Below are 22,911 nucleotides of genomic sequence, written 5' to 3'. Positions count from 1 at the left end.
ACAGACACTGCGCCCTAACGTTAGAACTATAAAACAGACAGAATAAGTCAAGGATATGATTGCCAGATCACCGCTTCATAGCCTCAGACTAACCAGAAACAATGACCTAGTATATATGACCTACTATCATTAACAGATTTTTAATAAATATATTATCTTACCTTTACTTAAACACAAAATCCATGCGTCTCTTCTTGCAAATGAACGTCTCCGTCACTTTGTTGTAAAAGTTGTCCGCTTGTTTAAGTTTCGATAGCCTCTCTTTCTCGATATTGAAATTAACTTTGCAAAATCCACGTAGGATGTCGATGCTTACACTGCAGATATCCATTTTAGCTCTTAATAGCATTACGTGAACTTGAACATGTTGACAAAAAAACTAAAATCTAGCCTATCAGACAGCATGACCGAAGGAAGGAGCTTCTGATTGGCTTACTCATTTTGGTAAGCATGCTTACCTTGGCCATTTGTAGTAGCGGGCGTGATTCAATTTGAATGAACATACAGTGTTGAATGAAACGGCTGGTAAACAATGCTTTGAATCAGAGAAAAGCATAACATAAAGTGCTTGTACCTGAGGGTGGTGCCAAAGCGAATAAATTAATAACTCTCTGTGCTGCTCATCTGAGATGAAAGATGACGAATTTGAATGAAAACAGTAGTTTATATTAACAATTATGCTTACAAATTTCACAGTGTCATTTTTCTTTTCACCCTTCTGTTAGGTAAGCACTGCTTACCTTGCTTATATGGACGGCACGACCCTGCTGTATACATAGGCAAGTTACCTTCTAAAAGGCATGCAGGAACCTTACAGTACAAGTCACTAATTTGAAGCACTTCATGTGCAGCAACTCTGTTAAGAGTGAACTGCTACACAAAGAATGCTCCTCAAGTGCATGAGAAACTAGACAGAACGCTCACTTGATTTCTGGAGAGTTTGACTATGTTAGCATTTTGCTAAGCTAATTACTTGGATAAGCACAACAAATACATAGCACACACAAATACTGGATGAAAGTGGATTTTTAATTTGACAGAACAACTACTTTTCACACTTTAACTTACTGATAATACTAACGGAGTATTGCTAAGCTAAAGTCTCGACTCTAAGCACAACAAATACATGGCAATAGTGGATGTTTTTGTATATACTGTATGTTATTTAGAAGAACTTAATAATCTTATATAGATTATCTATATTTCTATAGAAATAGATGGTGACTGCTGTGACTCTTGCGGTCAGTGCCAGTATAAACAGCATATCTATGAAAACGGCCAGACCTTCACTGATCCGGACGACCCCTGTATGAAATGCACCTGTCAGGTACAGACACACACACACACACACACACACACACACACACACACACACACAAATCTTAGCTAGACTTTGCACATTTCAATTGAATGCTTACATTAACATATTAATAATCTTAAAGTGCTCCACTGACTCACTACATTCATGTATGTGTGTGTGTGTGTGTATGTAGGATGGCAATGCAATATGTGGCACACCTGGTTGTAAAGCAGTTTCCTGTTCTAACCCGTACACTCCCCCTGGAGAGTGCTGCCCACGCTGCCCAGGTACACTTTGACAAACCTCATGACCTCAGACTACACTCAAACAGTACAGTGCGAGAGGCGACTTTTGCTCTCAGTATAGTCCAAGCTAAAGTGTATTGTTTGGACACAGCCTATATTATGCATTTTACGGTGTCCACGGCTAAACACTGTATTAACCAATCAGCATTCAGAACTGTCTGTTTATAATAGATCATACTTGTGCTCAAAGCTTATGTTTCCTCTCCTCTCCTGAGAAGACTGTGAATATGACAACCGCATCATTACCAATGGCGCAACATTTATGAACCCTGTGAATCCATGTGAGGATTGTGTTTGCACTGATGGACATGTGAACTGTGGAAGTCATGAGTGCCCAAGACCAAACTGCAATTATCCTCGGCCGGGGACATGCTGTCAGATCAACTGCAATGGTGAGTTCTCAGTGATTTTTTATTCAAGTATTAAACCTAAAATCCCTTCAGTGTCGGAAATTAACTTTTCCATTAAGACCACCTAGAATTGATTTTAATTTTTACTTATACGGGGGACTATTTTTCCTAACCATAAAAGAAATATAATTTTTTCATGCTTATAATTCAGAATACTTTAACCAATTCATTCATACTCTCTTCTGAATAATTAGATTAAGAATTATTTCCCAAAAAGTAAAGTTAATATCATCTTATATATTATATTTGATAATACAGTATGTATAACTAGGCTTAGAATAGAATAAATTCAAATAGAAAAAATGCAACTAAAATGTACAAAAATGCCCCAGATATTTTAAATGTTTTTTAAAAAATTTGTGCTGCATACTGATTTTTTTTTAAATCTAACATTTTATATATTTCATATTATTATTTTCTAGGCCTATCTAGTCATGAGTTTATACCCTGTAGTGACCATTTCAATTAATTGATTCAATTGAAATATTTGATATAAATGGATGACATTCTCTGTGTGTTATGTTAGAAAGAATATGCCCTCATACAAGTAAAAAAAATGCCCCTAAAAATCAATTCCAGGGGGCAATTATTGCCCCTAAATAAAAAAGTTAATTTCTGACACTAATATCAGAATTACTAATAAAAACAGAGGAACTCTTAAAAGGGAGAGTTTGCATTTTCAATTTGGGGGGACATTTTTGTCACCTTTTGTGGCCAGAGCCCAGCTTAATTTCTGCCGCTGCCTTTGGAAGAATAAAATTAGGCATAAATGAAAAATAGTCAACATGCAATAAGATTATATAGGGCATAATCCACGGCTAGGTCTGCGTGAAATGATTTTAATGCATGACGGGTAGGCTAAGAACCATGCGGCGCAAAGCGAAGCATGAATTGTGTAACACACACCCAGCCATGGATTATCGCACTTATACTTTGGTCACTTGCCAGCTTTGATTAGTTACAGCTGTCGTTGATTTTAAGGCTGTCAAATTTAGACGGGAAGAATAACAATAATGGTTAACTTTATCTACGGGTTTTTGATCTAGAATCCTGTCCTTTCCAAATCAGACAGAGATAAAGTAGTCAGATATTATCACTTTTATTTAAATCAATTAAATAAAAAGCTGTGTGAATAATTGGGGAAAAGAAATTGTGGAGACCACACACTGTAAAACCTGAAATAATACTTGCATGTACAAGTAAGTATTCTACAAATAATGTAGAAGGGTTGGCACTCCCAAGAACATGTAATATGAAATTTCTATTCTTTGTCATTTTCACATTAATGAGAAAAAAACGGCGTTGTGGACGTTAAAGTGGCACTTACTATTCAAGAAGAGGGAAAAAAACACCCACAATGTTTTGAAACCTGCAGTCTTTGACCTCTGACACATCAGTATTGTATCCATTAAGACTGCACGATTGATTGAATTAAGATGAAATGACCATATGGCCTTGCGTGATTACTAAAGTGCAAAAGGCTGCGTTTTATAAAACAGTCTGCATTCAGCACTTCAGTCAGTGATGTGTGATCAAGCGGCACCCTCTACCTGGTGTGTGCTGAGCAGCACAGCAATATTAGATGATTTTTCTCATATTATAATACAAATTGTTTTGCTGGACAGCGAAAGATGCCTTTCATTGGTTTTCTTCTCTCCTCCTCCGTGCAAAACGTAGATGCATGTCAAACCATATTTACCTTACAAGCCTTTTGGGTGTGTAAGAGGAAAGTGCAGGTGCATTCCTAATTATCTCCAAGTAGGATTCAGTAATACGGGGCTGAAGAACACTAGAGTTTCTTCTGTTTTTTTCTTGTAGCGCTTCACAATTGATTTAAAGATGGCATTGCATGACTTAATGTTGTTGTGTTTTGAAATGTGATAGTTAATACCACAATATTTGCATCCGGGGTTAGTATGAACATAGCCATAAACTCTCACAATGTCTCATTATGGAGGACAGCATAGTAGCATTAAAGGTATAGTTCACCCAAAAATGAAAATTCTCTCATTGTTTGCAGCAAACATTTGCGTTTTGTGCGAAAGGGCTTTTAAGCAAAAGTCTCCATTTTTTCTCCATTTAATATCATTCTTGAGTAGAATAAAAATGGAGATTTTAAGAGAGATTTTAATTTTTTATATTTCAATAAAAATACTCTCTTCCTCTTTCAGGATGTAGATATGCAGGTAATGATTATCCAAACGGAATGGAATTTCCTCATCCAACGGACAAATGCAGGACTTGCCATTGCACCGTAAGTCTCTCTTTATCTCTATCTCACAAACACACACAAACACACACACGTTTTATTTGAGTCAAAGGTCTGTGTTATTGTGGTGATGTGAGCGTAGCCAAGTAACGTCTGCGGAGAGCGAGGCCGGGAGAGGAAGAACAGTAAGGATTGACACCTGTGGGAAATTATCTCTAACAGCTGTTTGTGTTTGCCATGAGATCTGACAGGGATAAAAGAGCAATCCAGACCACCGGAGGAGAGAGAGAGAGAGAGACGCACGAAGCAATGTGTGTTCCTGTGTGTGTTACCAACTGCTGAAAATCATTATTTGTGTGTGTGTGTAAAATTGAAAGTGTGTCTAATGAAAGACTCACGTGACCCAGCTCCCACTTCCTCCTTCACAAGTAAGCCAGAGAATTGTTACAGTGGTGCCAAAACCCGGGATTTGGAGGAAGAAAACACTGTCATGGAGTCCTCGCCGCTGGCCAAAGTATTCAAGACCCTCGCCAGCATCCACCAAGCCCAACATCAGTCTCTGCTTGAGCTGCGTAAGGAACAGGAGCAGCGGTTCCAGGTGTTCTTCCAGACTCAAGCAGAGGACCGGCAGGTGCTACAGAGCTTGGTACACCAGGAGGGGTCTTCAGCCGCGACCCCGGACCCACCCACAGCCGTACTGTACATCACGCTGACAAAGATGGGACCTCAAGATGACCCAGAGGCATTCCTTGAGCTCTTCGAGTGGACGGTGGGAGCATGGAACTGGCCCAGCATTCAGTGGGCAGCCCACCTCGTGCTGCTGTTGTTCGGGGAAGCCCAACTATCTGCGTCCAACCTCCTGGTGTATGCAGATCTGAAGAAAGCCATTCTGCAACGGGTCGGCCGAAACCCAGAGCAACAACGCCAACACTTCCGCTTGCTGATGCTCGGCGAACTCGGCCACCAGTTCGCATTCACTTGACAGCTCCGTGACACCTGCCGAAGGTGGCTGCTGGCTGAAGATCGTGATGCTGAGGAGATACTCGATCTGGTGATACTCGAGCAGTTTATCGCCCGGCTACTGAAAGGGACAGTGGAGTGGGTCCAGTGCCACTGACCGGCATCTCTGGATGGGGTGGCCCAACTGGCTGAGGACCATATGGCGGCGTATTCGGGGGCCGATGAGTCCTCTTCTTCTCTCTCTCTCTCTCTCTCTCTCTCTCTCTCTCTCTCTCTCTCTCTCTCTCTCTCTCTCTCTCTCTCTCCCTCTCTCTCTCATCCCTCCCACTCTCATTCTTCTCATTCCTACCCCAAAACTGTTTCCCCTGGTCCCATGGGCCATTCAACCCACCGGTTTTACCTAACCCTCTCCACTCTCCACCACAGGCAGGTGAATCTGCTGCCACGGGTGTGGGCATGAAGTCTGGGCTGGTCTACTGGAGGTGCGGGGAACCTGGCATTTCCAGGACCGATGCCCCGCGATGGAGGTGGAGACACTGATCGGATCCCCAATGCGCCACAGGCCACCCCTGATTGAGCAGGAGCATACCTGTGAGTATTAAGGGGGGTACATACCCAGCCTTGGTGGATTCAGTTTGAAATCAAACCTTCATTCACCAAAGTTTGGTTCAATCTGAGGCTTTGGATACAGGCCGGAGGGTGAAGATAAGGTGTGTGCACAGGGATGTTGAAAATTAGACCCTTTAGTGATGGTCATTATTCAATTTCGGGGACAAAAGCATAATGTTGAGGCTGCCGTGGCTTCCCCCACCCTTAGAGGGTTCCCTGCAGGGGAATTCCCTCTGGAGCAGACGTGAGACAAAACCCGTGAAAGTGACATTGCACTCTCATACCCTTATTTTTCGATTATTAAGGATCGGTTGTATCGAGTGACGCAGGACACTCAGACAAAAGAAGATACAACCCAATTGTTAGTAACAAAGAGCCGTCGGGAAATGTTATTCCAGATGGCTCATTCCAGATGGGTCACTTAGCACGGGAAAAAACACTAAACCAACTGATTTCTATTGGCCGGGCATTCGCTGGGATGTTCACAGGTGGTGTGTGGCATGCCATGAATGACGGCTGGAGAATCCACGGCCACCCCAAAAGTGCCATTGCGCTCCTTTCCATTGATCGTGGTCCCCTTCAAAAGAATTGGCATGGACATCATCAGGTCATTAGAGCAGACGGCCTGCATGGCGTGCTCAACGTCGTACGGGAAAATTAGGAGGAGGGACCTTCAAACAGCAAAAACGAAATTCAATATGTTCTTGACCTGAGAGCAAAACTCTACACACTGGGGCAATTAACACAGGAGAATTTGCTCCAGGCTCAAGAACATCAAAGCCGGCTGTATAATAATAGGGGTACTCAGCTATGGGAATTTACACTGGGAGATAAAGTCCTTGTATTGCTTGCTAAATTACTCGCCAAGTGGCAAGGACCCTTTGAGGTCACATGGTTAGTTGGGGAAGTCGATTATGAGGTTAACGCACGGATAGAGGCGGAGCACATCAGATCTGTGTTATTGTGATCTTCTAAAACCGTGGAGAGAGGCGGTCCCCGTGACTTTGGGGACGTGGTTCCAGAGAGGGAGGAGCTTGGACTGGAGCTGGACTTAAAAGCCACCGATTGAGTCACCCCGGTCACTTGCGGAGACCACCACTCACCGTCATATGTCACGGAGGTTGCCAGGTTGCAAGGAGAATTCTCCAACGTGTTCTCGCCTCTTCCCGGTCGAACAAATCTCATAGAGCACCAAATTGAAACAACCCCAGGGGTAGTGGTTTGCAGTCGTACCTACCACTTACCCAAACACAAAAAAAGTGCTTCAGGAAGAATTAAAGGCTATGCTAGATATGGGGGTAATAGAAGAATCCCACAGTGACTGGGCCTGCCTGTTGGTGCTGGTTCCGAAGAGTGACGGTTCGGTCTGATTCTGTGTGGATTATAGAAAAGTCAATGCAGTGTCTAAATTTTATGCGTACCCAATGCCTCAGATTGATGAACTGCTCGATCCGTTAGGTGCGGCTCATTTTTATTCGTCACTGGATTTAACGAAGGGATATTGGCAGATCCCCTTAACTCCCATATCCTGTGAAAAGATGGCATTTTCCACACTGTTCGGATTACACCAATTTGTGATGCTTCTGTTCGGTTTGTTTGGTGCCCCGGCTATGTTTCAGTGGCTCATGGACCAAATTCTCAGACCGCACTCTACTTTCGCCACTGCCTATCTGGATGATATCATTATTTACAGTAATGATTGGCAGCAGCACCTGCAGCATCTGAGGGCTGTCATGAGGTTGTTGAGACGAGCGGGACACACAGCAAACCCAAAGAAGTGCGCAGTTGAGTGAGTGGAAGTACGGTATCTGGCCTTCCACTTGGGTCACAGTCAGGTGCGGCCCCAAATTAATAAAACCGCAGTGATTGCAGCCTGCATGAGACCTAAGACCAAAAAGGAGGCGAAACAGTTCCTGGGGCTGGCTGGCTGGCTATTATCGTAGGTTTGTGCCTATCTATTCGACCGTCACCAGCCTGCCAAATGATCTTACTAATAAGGGGGCACCAGATCCTGTCCAGTGGATGGAGCCGTGTCAGCAGATGTTCACGCAAGTGAAAACTGCGCTTTGCGGAGGGCCATTATTGCACTCTCCTGACTTCTCTCTCCCTATTATCTTGCAGACAGATGCATCGGACAGGGGATTGGGAGTGGTACTGTCCCAGATGGTGGAGGGGGAGGAGCGCCTCATTAGTCGCAAACTCTCAGTGTGGAAAACTAAATACAGCACGATAGAGAAGGAGTGTTTGGCCATCGAGTGGGCAGTCCTCACCCTCCTATACTATGTGTTGGGGCATGCTTTCATCCTCTGTTCAGACCACGCCCCGCTCCAGTGGCTCCATTGCATGAAGGATATCAATGTGAGGATCACCCGTTTGTATCTGGCTCTCCGGCCTTTTAAGTTTGAGGTGGTCCACAGGCCAGGGGCGCAGATGGCTGTGGCAGATTTCCTCTCTAGAAATGGGGGGGGGGGCAAGTAAGTGACAGGCCGGATGGCTCCCCGGCCTGAGTCGGGCGATGGGGGTATGTGGTGATGTGGGCATGGCCGAGCAACGTCTGTGGAGAGCAAGGCTGGGAGAGGAAGAACGGTAAGGATTGACACCTGTGGGAAATTATCTCTAACAGCTGTTTGTGTTTGCAGTGAGAGCTGAGAGGGATAAAAGAGCAGTACAGACCGCTGGAGGAGAGAGAGATGCACGAAGCATTGTGTGTTCCTGTTGACTGCTGAAAAGCATTATTTGTAAAATTGAAAGTGTCTAATAAAAGACTCATGTGGAATGTTACTCCTTAACAAGAACACCAGTGAATTGTTACAGTTATGTATCTGTGTGTGCCTGTGTTTTTGTGTAGAACGGTAATGTCCAATGTTTGATGAAGCGGTGTCCAGCAGTACATTGTACTGACGCTTATGTTCAGCCAGGAGAGTGCTGCCCGCAGTGTCCAGGTCACATTTGTGTTCTTACACTCCATTCACAATTTACCATAATTACGAGATTACAACTCTGACGTTTCTATGGCAACGCTCACAATGCCCAAATGGATCCAGTGTTGGGGAGCAGCAAATTAACAGTAGTGTTACTAAATGAACTGTTTTCAAAATAGTTTGCGGTAACAATTTTGTGTGACCAAAGGCTACATCGCTGTTTGTAATGAACATTATTTGCACACATACATTTATAACTGAACAAGCTGAGTAAGTAATTAAAAATTCTCTGCTAAATCAATTAATTCTACTGAATCAGTTCATTCAAACTTGAAAAGAAAGATTCTCCAATTCAAGTCTATCCGTGGCTTGTTCTTTTTTTATACCGAAATATTAGGTTGGCTTGAAAAATACCATTCACTTACATTGCTGGAATGTTCAGATGAGCCAAGACTATTCAAACTATGCAGCTGTCAAAAATTCAAATGTAAACAGACCTACACAAGGCCTTTAATATGGTTTAAGCTGCTCTTGCTCTCTATCACTTTCCTTCTCTCAATCCCTCTCTCTCTCTTTCTCTTTCCATTTCTCTCTATTTCTATCACTCGCTCACTCTTTTCAAATCTATCTGTCTGTCTGTCTGTCCATCCGTTCTATCACACCATCATTCTTTCCTATCTAAGTTCTAAAACATGCTAGCAACACCTAGCTAGGTGTTAAAATATGCTAGCAACACCTAACCACATGCTAGCAATGCCTGGCTACATGCTAAAACATGTTAGCAACATGCTATCAATGCCTAGCGACATGCTAGTAACTATCTATCTGCAAATCCCCAAGTTTTTAAACGTTCCTTAAACTTTCAGACAAGGCTTTTTCAAGCCAACCTCGAAGTTTGTCTACAAACTTTTCAATCTAGTTTAAATTCTGCTGTTTATTACTAGAACATTCAAGTGAGAGAAGTCTGAGCTTTTATAAAATTCTAGGCTTCCAAGTTTGACAAAGACACGAATGCTCGTCAGAAACTCGTAATTATGGTAATTCTGACATGACATGAACGCATGATTCAAAATCCCTCTGGTACATTTTGTTTGTTTGAGCGTTTTTTTATGTACAGTATGTGTGTCACCCCTTACAGAACCCCCTGCTGATTGCGTGGTTGAAGTGCAGTTTTACAGGCACAGACAGCAGTTCTACCATCCCACCGACAGCTGTCAATCATGCTCCTGCTCCAATGGGACGGTGAACTGCCGGCACAGGCCCTGCCCCTCTGCTGTCTGCTCACATCCCATAATTCAAGAGTGCTGCCGCACATGCGATGGTAAGATGCTTCATATAAAACTCATGTAAAGCACATGAGAGCTTTTAATGAGGATTAATAAAGCTAAACCAGAAAGCAAAAAGTACCAAAAAATACCCAAAATTTAAATACTAGCCTTTTTTAACAGCATGTGGAATATAATTATTTATACACAACTTTCCGTATGGAATATCACCCCATATTTTTTATCCAAAAATTTCATTGGATTTTTTTTAAATAAATTTTTCAAATTTATCAGTTCTAATGTACTAATTCTAATCTGTCTGTCTGTCTTTGGCTCTTCAGGCTGTCTTTATGTCGGGAGGGAATACGCTAATGGCGCCACATTTGAGGACACGTCAGACTCATGCCAGACGTGTTTTTGTCGTGATGGTACAGTCAGATGTGAGAAGAAGTACTGTCAGCATGTCACTTGTCCCTTTCCTGTGCAGGGAGAGTGCTGCCCACGCTGTGACGGTACTCTTTGTGTGTGTGTTTGTGCATATTGAATGATTTGAGTGATATACAATAAATTCTGCCCACATTCTGTCTCTTTATCATGTTGCTCCAATCCTTTAATTTTGACAGAAAACACAAACGGAGGTGTCGGGCAGATTGACAACCTCAGTCACCATTCACTTTCATTGCCTCTTTTTTCCATACAATGAAAATGAATGGTGACTAATGCTAACATACTTCCAAACATCTTCTTTTTGGTGTTTCACATAAGAAACAAAGTGAGGTTGAGTAAGTGATAACAGAACATTTAAGTCTTATCAGTGCAGAATTTTGCAGTGTATATTTGTGTTTCTCAGGCTGCCGGTATGCTGGCATTGAATATCTGAATGGTCAGGAGTTCGCAGATCCTGCTGATCACTGTGGTCGTTGTGTGTGCACGAATGGTCATGTGAACTGCCATCGAAGGCCGTGTCACAGCCCAGGATGTAGCCACCCCATCACCCGTCCGGACCAGTGCTGTCCCGTGTGTGATGGTACTGAATCACACTGTCTCTGCAGAATAAGACCACATTTATACTAGTTAGAAAAATCTGCTGATAGCCTTGTCGATGCATAATGTAAATGTTCTGCTTTAAATATTGTTCTATTGAAATTTAAATAAGTGTTTACTTTAATTCAGAAATTTGAATACATTTTATTTGCCTTTATTTAGGGGTGTGAATCTTTGGGTTGAAAGCGAATCGATTCGATTCACAGGTTTTCGAGTAGATTCAAGAACGATTTTGCAAATTCAAAACAATTCAATTAGATTACATTCACAATGAAATTCAATTCGATTAATTATTAAATTCTAATTTTTTTTTTTTTTTTATGAATTTATAGTATTCTTTAAATACTTCCCCTAATGTGTCTTAAGCAAGAAAAAGAAAGGCATGCTACTTAAGGTTGTTTATTCCACCAAAAGTAACTTGAAAGAAAACACATTAAATACATGTACATACGGACTACTTGGAATACAGTAATAGTACAAGAGTACAATGTGCCAGTAAAATATTTCTAGACATAAACATAGCTTGAAAAGTATTCCATATTCCATATTTCACTATAAAAAGTATTTTATTAATTTGCATTATTTTCGCAGGGCTTGAAATCACAATTTTAAAATTCCCTGATATTTCCAGGTTTTCTATGCCATGGCGAGCCTGAATCAGTAAACTAATCCAAATATTACCACATTAAAACAGTTTCAAAGAAAAGAGAAAAGCAATCATATAGATAACTTCAATTTAAATGTATTCTGCACCTAAAGTCCCCAACTAAACAATGATACCAGTAAAATGGCACTATTTTATCTTATAGAAAATAACAGCTTAATAAGTTTCCTCACAATTAAATCACTTTATTTCAGCAGTGACCCAGTGTAGGAAATTTACATATTTGCCCCCTCTATTTGAATATCAGGCGTATTTTTTTACCTTTGTGAGAGATTAATTTTTTCTAACAATTTAAAACATAAACTGTGTCTTATCCATTTATGTCAAAATGTAAATGTAATCAATTCATTAATACAAATTCTTAAGTATGAGAATGTATTACGTCTTACCCAAAAAATAACGTCAACTATATCAGAGGTTACAAATAAAAAACTGAAGAATTCATTATGAGGGCATTTTTTGCTTCCACATTTTACATTTCGGGAGCATTTGTATGATTTTTAATGGCATATTTGCCTCAAGCTTCCCTTAATTTGAGACCATGTAGTGGCCACGCAGCGAGTTGGCAGCTGTATCAAAAGGTTTGAGCGCGTTTGACTCGCGACAAGAGTGCTATTGCAAGTTGTCATTTGCTCATAAGATAGTGGCCATCCGGAGGCGATATCAGACATAAGGTACTTAAAAGACTTGGAAAGCTGCACAGAAAAAAGTTTCAGTGTGGGTTACAGATGGAACGCAGAGCAGGATGTTAAAAATCATTAGATTTAGATCATTCGATTTTTTACAGTTTAAATCGATTATTGACCAACACTAACAGTTGTTAGTTCCCGATTCTAAAATCATATTTCAAGATGGCAGGATTACAAATCGATGCATGGAGAAATGTTATACCCCTACTATTATTAAATTGTATTATGTACAGAGGCCCTTATTGGACAGGCCGGATTTGTTTTCGGAAATACGTTCGCATGCTCTCGCAATCAGTTTGCATTCCCTTGATATAGTTTTGTGATTACTCTCAATAAATGTATCATGGTTTTACTATATTAATATTGAAGTAACCATGACTGTATTAGGCTAACCGTGTTTTTTGATGGAAACCATGGTTTTAATTTAGTAATACTGTAGTAACTATGAAAAGTTACAATGTTTTTTTTTTTTTTTTTTTTGGCAGAAACCATGGTTTTAATACAGTATACTGTATCCATATCGAAACTATGGTTTTACTTTAGATTAATCATGTTTAATCTAGTGGTTACTATAGTTTTACTACAAATACTATGGTATTTGTAGTAAAACCATAGTAACCACAAAATTATGATTTTTATTATCATAGATTTGGTTTACCTGTATTCTAACTATGGTTTCACCTCAAATATCATGGTTAATATATTGTCACTGTACTGAAAACCATGGTAAATATTTTGCAAGGGAACACAACTTATTGCATAGGAATGCAAACTATTGCAAGGAAACACAAAACTCATTGCATGGAAATGCAAAACTCATTTCAAGGGAATACAAAACTTATTGTGAGGAATCGCAAACTATTTTGAGGGAATGCAAAACTATTGCGAGGGAACACAAAACTTATTGCAAGGGAACGCAAACATATTGCAAGGAAAAGCTACATTTATTGCGAAGGTATGCAAAATTTATTGCGAGGTAATGCAAGCTATTCCTGAAAAAGAATTCCTGCCCTATCCTCTTATGGCCTTCATAAGTGACTTGCCTCATCATTTTGAGTTACTCTGTCCCAGAAAAATAAATAGATTTTTTTGCACTAAAGTAAAAAGGAAAGCATTTAAATAAATATATATTAGGAGTGTAAAAAAAATATTGGATTGTATTGTATCGTATGATACAACGCTCACTGTACAATACCATATGTATCGTACGATACATAAACACATTATAGTGTAATTAAATCCAAGCAATGCAATATTGAGAGCTGCGGAACAGTCTTCTCCAACGAGAGGCGGCGCTGGGCGCTCACAGGACAACAGAGCAACACATTTTTACAGTAGTCTACATAGGCGAGAAGACTGATGGCGAGCGCCAAGTAGATTTTACTGTAGATTTCTTTCCTTGCTACAGTCACTTTAGCTTGTTCACAAGAGCCTTTCAGACAACAAGGCATGATTTTCTATAAAGCTTCTTTGAAACGATGTGTATTGTAAAAGGTGCGATACAAATGTAAATGACTAGTGTAGACAAACGTATTTTCTCAAGAAAAACATGAAAATTGTGAGTTCATATTAGTTTTTCTCAACAAGCAAACAAAATAAATGCAGTGCTGTTTTTTTGAAGTTACTTAAAGCTCGGCTTTTTGTTGCCAATGGCAGACACTTTTGTGGCATTTATGATTTAAAAGTCCTTGAATAAATTTGAGCTAAACATTTGTGGGTACTCATATCGTATTTTATTGTATCGTATCGTGAGGCTATGCGTCGTATCGTATCGTATTGTGAAATCTGTGTATCGATACATGCTTGATATATATATCTCTTACAATCAATGGCATAGATTTGGTTTGAACATTGAGCATTGAACATTCCTAAATAAATTATACACTGATTTTACTCAATACTTACTCAAATGTCAATCAAAACAAAATATATATAGCAATAATAATATTTGTTTCTAGGTCAAAATGATGAAACAGGTCACATATATCAGCTACCGATCGCCTTGCTCTCTAGATATTGTTATCTAACTGACAGATTTTAATCTTTACATTGATACGTAAGTGTGTGTTTGTGTATCGTACAGGCTGTTTGTTCCATGGGAGAGTTTACGCCGATGGCGAGGCATTTCCATCACCCACAGCATCCTGTGAGGAGTGCAGATGTTCTGTAAGTACACAAGCATGCACACACACACACACACACACACACACACAGTCAAAAGAAGGTTTTGAATGAGGTGTCATACCGTCTTGGCTAGTGTTGATGTGTAAATGTAGGTAGTGATATATTAATGCACAATGTATGTGTTACTGCTGTCTGTGTGTGTGTATTGACCAGAGAGGTGATGTACAGTGTTCTCCGAAAAGCTGTCCCAGCGCCCCCTGTCCTCACCCTGAGCAGGACCCCTGTGCATGCAGTGTGTGTGAAGGCTGTAACTTCAACGGTAGGGAGTGTGGAAACGGAGAACGCTTCCCTGATCCCAGCGACCACTGCCAGGGCTGTACCTGCCTGGTACACACACACATACACACACACAAACTGTTACTGGTTACTATAGTTACACGGCATCTTATTAAATGAGTTTATATGAATATACAGTACACCCTGAACATCCCTGCACTAAGTGATACTTAACAAATACTGTGCTGTATGTGTGTGTTTATGTCTGTGTGTATGTGTAGAATGGTAGTGTATCATGCACACCTGTGTCCTGTCCAGAGGCGCCCTGCAGGTGGCCCGTGCGTCCTCCAGGTGAGTGCTGTCTAGTGTGCACTGGGACGTGTGAACACCTGGGACAGGTGCATGAGTCCGGCTCCACATTCACTCCTGTCAACGATCACTGCTCTACCTGCACATGCCTGGTGAGATCACTGTGTGTGTGGACATGCTTATGTCCCTTACAGAACTTAATCATGTTACTACAGGGTGTTTCTTTAACTTCGGGCACTGTACCAGGGGTTTATTTTATGAAAAATATATTTTGTCATATGCAGCATAATCAACATCCAATTTTATATGCAGTTGTTATGATGCTTTATACACATTTGTATTATAATATTAGGTATGCTTGACAAAAGCAATGTCTTATAAACATCCATAAGTTATTTGTAAGATGTTATAAGGCATTACAAGTCAAGCTTGTAAAATACTTACCACATTTTTATATATTTGCAAGATTTATTATCTATTTTCACTGTATTATATGTACTGAATTTATAGATATTACATTGCAGCTTATGTGGATAAAATTGGATGCTGATTGTGTTATAATGCATTACGCTTTAAGCTATAACTAGGCTAAGTATTATAATGTATTATAACTAAAGTTGCAATTATTTATGAGAAGTTGCAGACATTATGAATGCATTATAAATATAAGCTTCATAGAAAGTGTAACCGAATATTTTTATTGCGCATCATTTCCAATCAAGCTGTAATTTTGGCAAATTATGCAAAAAGTGTAAACAAATATGATTTAATTGTGTGTTTTAAGGATACATCAAATGTAAGCTATGACAAAAATGTTAAAAACGTCATTTCCATCAACGTCATTTCCAACACTGAATTCTGTTAAACACAATACAGAATTTGAGATGTGCTGGATATGACACTGTGGTGAGAATTTTCATGACTTTCTGAAAAATAAAAATAAATTTAAAAAATGACATCTCATGTGATGCATGTACATACACTGCTGGACATTGTTAGTTGACAAATTAAATAAACCAGTGAGAGTGCATAAAATTGTTCTAATGGGATTCTAGAGTCTAGAAATTCACATGGCTAAAAGTGTCCGAAGTTGAAGAAACACCCTACAATAAAACTGTGGTAACTTTGTATTAGCCACCACTGTCATCAAAAAATAAATAAATGTCAAAATGACCCCATTTTCCATTTATTGTATTGATTGATTGCTTTGTAATGTATTATCATTATTCACTCATTCAGTATTTATGTATATACAGTATGTAAATACCATGTTATATAAATATGGTAATCATTCAATACAATAAAGTACCATGGTATTACCAACTGATTCCATCACTGTACCATATTACCATCACAGTACTTTTTTGCAAGGGTAATTATAATTACTATGTTGTCTTTGCAGACTCTGTAGTAACTTACCATGTTTAAGTTTTTGTTTGGGATACCTGTAAAAGCACCGGACCCACTTTATATTAGGAACCCACTACTATGTATTTACGCATTGGATACAATGTCCTGCGAAGTGTTGCACTGTACTTACATTTCAATTACCTGCATTTAAGGACCTCTGTAGTTACACTGTTAACCTATCTCCAAACCCTAAACCTAAACCTAACTACGGTTGCTGCTGGAAGTGGTATTAGGGAGTCCAGCAGGGGGTGCTCACCCTGTGGTCTGTGTGGGTCCTAAAGCCCCAGTATAGTGATGGGAACACTATACTGTAAAAAAGTAACGTCTTTTGGATGAGACGTTAAACCGAGGTCCTGACTCTCTGTGGTCATTAAAAATCCCAGGGCACATCTCGTTAAGAGTAGGGGATAACCCCGGTGTCCTGGCCAAATTCCCCCCATTGGCCCCTATCTATCATGGCCTCCTAACAATCTCCATCCCTGAATTGGCTACATCACTCTGCTCTCCACCAATAGCTAGTGTGTGGTGGCTGTTCTGGCGCACTATGGCTGCCGTCGCATCATCCAGGTGGATGCTGCACACTGGTGGTGGTTGAGGAGATTCCCCCTATACTATGTAAAGTGCTTTGAGTGCCCCGAAAAGCGCTATATAAACATAAGGAATTATTATTATTATTAACCCTAACCCTGCTCTTAAACCTACCCATACCCCAAACTCAGTAGCAGCAAATGTGAATCTTATGAGAATTTTGCAGAACAACATGTAGTTACACAATAAATACATTGTATTGTATGTATTTTAATGTTAGTACATAGTAGTTAAAGACACCTAATATAAAGTGGGACCAAAGCATCTTTAGGTGGTTAGAACACAAACAAGTGTTGAAATGTAACAAAAAAAAAATTTGTTTTGTAGAACGGAGACGTCTCATGTCATAGGAATCACTGTTCTCTGCAGTGCACACATCCGGTGCATTTTGCGGATTGTTGTCCAGTGTGTGACAGCTGTCTGTTTGAAGAGAAGCAGTACACACACACACAGACGTTCTACTCGCCCTCTGACCCCTGCAGGCGCTGTGTGTGTCTGCGAGGATCTGTGATGTGCACTCCTATTGCCTGTCCTGCTGTTTCCTGTCAAAACCCTGTCACCCCCCCGGGACAGTGCTGTCCACAGTGCAAAGGTGAGTGAAAATAAATGAACACACATGGGGCACAAGGTTTAAATTGTCTGTCAAAATGCTTTCTTGTCTGTTTAGATGTGAATCTGTGTGCATATGATGTTTATTATTCATAATGAACATTCTGATCCCGGTTTGACCTTTTGACCCCACAGTGTGTGTTCAACAAGGTGAGGAGTATGTCGAGGGAGAGAGCTTGACCCTCCACACTGACCCCTGCTTGAAATGCACCTGTTTGGTAAGACACACACAAGGCGCACACATCTGATGATCAACACTACTGAATTCTGGCTGAGAGAACGGGTTGGTGTTTTATGTGTGTGTGTTTCAGGATGGTGAGGTGACCTGTGTGCGACCTCATTGTGCTAAGTTGACCTGTATGCATCAAGTGACTGACCCTGGCTCCTGCTGTCCACGCTGCAGAGGTAAATACTAGAGGAAGACCGATAGTGAATTTTGCTAATACGATAACTAAGGTGATGGAAAAGGCCGACAGGTTTTAAAATCGATTTTTAGAATGTTAAAAAAATTTCTTAGCCATTTCTTACTATGACAGGCATAAACATAGGGGCTACAAGAGTCCAAAATGATTCAGTTTATTCTGCAACCAAAATCCCAATAATAACCAGAAAATTTTTGTAAAAGATTTAGTGCATTGTGTGGGACTTCAACTGTAAAAAAGCCCAAAATACACTTATATCAGGACTCTTATTTTGAAATGAAGACATGGCTCTTTTACAATACTTTATATTTAAGTTTTTTTTTTGGGGGGGGGGGGGTTCCCCTTTTTCTCCCAATTTGGAATGCCCAATTCCCAATGTGCTTTTAAGTCCTCGTGGTCGCGTAGTGATTCGCCTCAGTCCGGGTGGCAGAGGACGAATCCCAGTTGCCTCCACGTCGGAGACCGTCAACCCACGCATTGCCACGGAGACATAGCGCGTGTGGAGGCTTCACGCCATCCACCGCGTCAACCACGCTCAACTCATCATGTTCCCCACTGAGAACGAACCACATTATAGTGACCACGAGGAGGTTACCCCATGTGAATCTACCCTCCCTAGCAACCGGGCCAATTTGGTTGCTTAGGAGACCTGGCTGGACATGACCTGAACCAGTTGAGGGCCATCCCAGAGAGCCCTACCCAGTTTTCCAATCTGTCTAGGAGTATTTCGTGGTCGTCAGTGTCTAATGCAGCACTGAGATCCAATAAAACCAGCACTGATATTTTACCTGCATCAGTATTTAGCCGGATATCATTTATTATCTTTAAGAGTGCCATCTCTGTGCTGTGATGCTGTCCAAAAGCAGACTGGAAATTGTCCAAGTAGCCATTTGAGTTTAAGAATTTGTTCAGCTGAATGAAAACCACCTTTTCAATGATCTTGCCTGTGAAAGGAAGATTTGAAATTGTCCTGTAGTTGTTTAATATGCCATTATCCAGATTGCTCTTTTTTTTAGAAGGGGCACTTTTAACAACTGCAGTTTTCAGAGACTTCGGAAAAGTGCCTGAAAGGAGTGACGCATTCACTATCTCTAAGAGATCGGTTTCTAGACAGTTAAACACTTTTTTTGAAAAAAGATGTGGGGAGTGTGTCAAGACAGCAGGTCGATGTTTTAAGATGCTGTCCTATTTCTTCCAGGGTTTTGCCATCAATTGCCTCAAAATCAGACATACATAGTCTCTCTACAGAAGCAAAAAAAGTCTGGGTGTTGTTTATGTTGCTGTTTCTAATGTTGGAGAAGAAAGTCTCTCTAGCTGTGAATAGTTCCAAATTAAAAGCTGGAGTCACTCAGCACACCCTGGAATTTGAACTAGTGATGTAGCGAACTCCAGGGGTGGTAGCCAGCGTATTTTACCACTGAGCTACCCAGGCCTCCACTATACTTAAGTATTTACCAAATTAAGCTTTTTATAGCCTGTATATTCACCAGATTAAGGATTTCACTAATATATATATATATATATATAATTTTCAAACCGGGGGGACCATTTTCATGATTTCGCATAGGGCCCCACAAACCCACGGCCTGCCCTTTGTGTGTTTGAGTAGTTTTGAATTGGATTTTATCAATATAATTCAAAATTTTTAAAAACTGGTGTTGCCGGGTACCTCGACAGGTTACACGCAGTGTTTTTTTCTTTCTTACATTGCATTCTATTCATAATTAGTTATAGACCTCCAAAATACTTTTCCAAATTTATTGATGATTTTACAGAACTTTTATCAGCAATTTAATTTGAATTTGACTGTTTTATTATTGCAGAGGATTTATCTAATATCCATATAGATAATCCTGAAAACAACACTACCAAAGAACTCATAACGGTTTTAAACCCTTTTGACTTGACACAGCATGTACAGTAATTGGACCCACACACCCTCGTGGTCTGAACATTTCATCCACTGTTATTAAGGATGTAGCGCTATTTGACCATCTTTGATCTACCGATTTATCCACCCACTGAAGTTAGATCTGTCTCTGTCAAGAAGAGGTAGAGTACATAAATGAGAACACTAGTTAAATTAATACTAATTTATGAAGGCTTTATCTATGACACCAAGTATACATTATCTTTAGAATCTGTTGATGTTCTCCTTGATAACTTTAACTCAACAGTTAAAAATGCTATGGATGACATTGCTCCTGTAAAGGCCAGGACGATTACTTGCAGGCGTAAAGCACCTTGGAGAAATGCAACAACAGTGCAAAGCATGAAAAGAAAATGCAGAACTTGAAGTCCATTACAATACCTATAGAGACAACCTTCATGCTTTTTATTTGGAACTATTCACAGCTAGAGAGACTTTCTTCTCCAACATTATAGACAGCAACATAAACAACACCCAGACTTTTTTTTGCTTCTGTAGAGAGACTAACTAACCCACTGTAGAGCCGAGGAGGGCAGGGCCGGGCTGGAATGAGACACACCCGGTCCCCAATCAGCCTGATGGGGCGCGCGAGGGATAAAGGCGGCCGGGGACGACAGTTCGAGAGAGAGAGAATTGCAGGCAGCTGTGCTGTGTGTTTTGTTTAAATTGTTTATTAAATTATTATTTATATTATTAAGCCGGTTCTCGCCTCCTCCTTTCCACTGAACCCCCTTACACTGGTGCCGAAACCCGGGAAGGAGGAGGGATTCCCATCGCAGGATCCTCGACACTGCCATCCACCCAGGGGAGCGCCGCTGCCGTCCGACGGGGGACGGAGTAGCCCGACCACCCGGACGCGGGGAACGGCCGCCGTCCGCGAGGCGAGTGGGGACGGGACTCCCCGACCGCCTGGAGCGAGGGAGCCGCTGCCGGGGGCAGAGGAGTGCCCTGCCGTCCCCCGGGAACGCGGAGGGGTCGAGAGAAGACCGCCGTCTGCGGGGGGAGGAGGGAAGCGACTCCCCGACCACCTGGAGTGGTAGGGCCGCTGCCAGGGGCGGAGGAGAGTCCCCACGGGACGCCGGGAACGCGGAGGGGCATTCTGTCCGCTGGGGGTCAGAGGTCTGACTCCGGTCCGCACAGGGAGGAGCGGCTGCAGTCCGCCTGAGAGGGTGGAGTAGTGATCGAGGACCACGCGACGGCGCATCAGAGAACCGGTGAGTTTCTTTTTCTCTCTCTCCTCTCTCTCTCTCTGTCGCTCCGTGTTGGCCTTTCCCTCGCCATTTTGTGTTGTTTTTTCCCCTCCTGTCTCCTCCTAGGTCGAGGAAGGCGGGGAGGACCCGCCGGCAGTCGGGGCATAAGGCACGCCCCCCCCCTGGAGAGGAAGGGTGGGGGGGATGTACGTCATGCCGGGGGCTCCCCGGCCTGAGGCAACGCCGGGAGGAATGTAGAGCCGAGGAGGGCGGGGCCGGGCTGGAATGAGACACACCCGGTCCCCAATCAGCCTGATGGGGAGCGCGAGGGATAAAGGCTGCTGGGGACGACAGTTCGAGAGAGAGAGAATTGCAGGCAGCTGTGCTGTGTGTTTTGTTTAAATTGTTTATTAAATTATTATTTATATTATTAAGCCGGTTCTCGCCTCCTCCTTTCCACTAAACCCCCTTACACCCACCAACACAGGTTCCCTGTGAAATGCTCTCTGACAGCAAATGCACCGAGTTTGCATCTTTTTTCAGGAAACAAATCAACAACATTAGAATGGCGATCAGCTCATCCTCATGTTCTGCTGAAGTTAGACAGCACCCACAACAACAACTTCAGAAATTAGTCTGTATGTCTGATTTTGAGGCAATTGATGGCAAAACCCTGGAAGAAATAGGACAGCATCTTAAAACATCGACCTGCTGTCTTGACACACTCCCCACATCTTTTTTCAAAAAAAGTGTTTAACTGTCTAGAAACCGATCTCTTAGAGATAGTGAATGCGTCACTCCTTTCAGGCACTTTTCCAAAGTCTCTGAAAACTGCAGTTGTTAAAAGTGCCCCTTCTAAAAAAAGAGCAATCTGGATAATGGCATATTAAACAACTACAGGACAATTTCAAATCTTCCTTTCACAGGCAAGATCATTGAAAAGGTGGTTTTCATTCAGCTGAACAAATTCTTAAACTCTAGGCTACTTGGACAATTTCCAGTCTGCTTTTGGACAGCATCACAGCACAGAGATGGCACTCTTAAAGATAATAAATGATATCCGGCTAAATACTGATGCAGGTAAAATATCAGTGCTGGTTTTATTGGATCTCAGTGCTGCATTAGACACTGACGACCACGAAATACTCCTAGACAGATTGGAAAACTGGGTAGGGCTCTCTGGGGTGGCCCTCAGCTGGTTCAGGTCATGTCTAGATGGGAGGGGTTACTATGTGAACATAGGCAACTATGAATCTGAGTGGACATCCATGACGTGTGGAGTCCCGCAAGGCTCAATTCTTGCACCACTTCTGTTTAACCTGTATATGCTCCCACTAGGCCAAATTATGAAAAGGAACCAAATTGTGTACCATAGCTTTGCAGATGACACCCAGATCTACCTAGCCCTATCGCCGAGTGACTACAGCCCCATAGACCCTCTGTGCCAGTGCATTGATGAAACTGACAGTTGGATGTGCCAAAACTTCCTTCAGTTAAACACAGACAAGACAGAGGTCATTGCATTTGGCAACAAAGGTGAAATTCACAAGGTGAAAATATACCTTGACTCCAGGGGTCTAAAGACAGAAAATCAAGTAAGGAATCTTGGTGTCATTTTGGAGGCAGACCTTATATTCACATCAAAGCAATAACTAAATCAGCCTACCATCATCTCAA

At 41.5% G+C, this 22,911-nt stretch overlaps 1 protein-coding gene across 5 annotated transcripts in view; it reads left to right on the top strand.

Moving 5' to 3' along the window:
- LOC127416658 (kielin/chordin-like protein) overlaps positions 1–22,911 on the top strand; it is a 77,929-nt gene that overhangs the window by 40,574 nt on the left and 14,444 nt on the right. For 4 of the 5 annotated variants that reach the window (XM_051656106.1, XM_051656109.1, XM_051656108.1 and 1 more), the window contains 15 exons: positions 726–779; positions 1,212–1,327; positions 1,494–1,587; positions 1,824–1,997; positions 4,187–4,269; positions 8,642–8,735; positions 9,853–10,035; positions 10,321–10,491; positions 10,830–11,006; positions 14,460–14,542; positions 14,714–14,887; positions 15,058–15,237; positions 17,411–17,675; positions 17,828–17,910; positions 18,004–18,097. In XM_051656106.1, coding sequence (XP_051512066.1) covers positions 726–779; positions 1,212–1,327; positions 1,494–1,587; positions 1,824–1,997; positions 4,187–4,269; positions 8,642–8,735; positions 9,853–10,035; positions 10,321–10,491; positions 10,830–11,006; positions 14,460–14,542; positions 14,714–14,887; positions 15,058–15,237; positions 17,411–17,675; positions 17,828–17,910; positions 18,004–18,097 — 2,025 coding nt within the window. The remainder of the gene's footprint in view (positions 1–725; positions 780–1,211; positions 1,328–1,493; positions 1,588–1,823; positions 1,998–4,186; positions 4,270–8,641; positions 8,736–9,852; positions 10,036–10,320; positions 10,492–10,829; positions 11,007–14,459; positions 14,543–14,713; positions 14,888–15,057; positions 15,238–17,410; positions 17,676–17,827; positions 17,911–18,003; positions 18,098–22,911) is intronic. The other variant, XM_051656107.1, reaches the window with a different exon arrangement.

The sequence above is a fragment of the Myxocyprinus asiaticus genome, chromosome 26, assembly GCF_019703515.2.
Source record: "Myxocyprinus asiaticus isolate MX2 ecotype Aquarium Trade chromosome 26, UBuf_Myxa_2, whole genome shotgun sequence".
In the NCBI taxonomy this organism is placed as follows: Eukaryota; Metazoa; Chordata; class Actinopteri; order Cypriniformes; family Catostomidae; genus Myxocyprinus; species Myxocyprinus asiaticus.
This window is presented reverse-complemented; position numbering and strand designations above follow the sequence as displayed.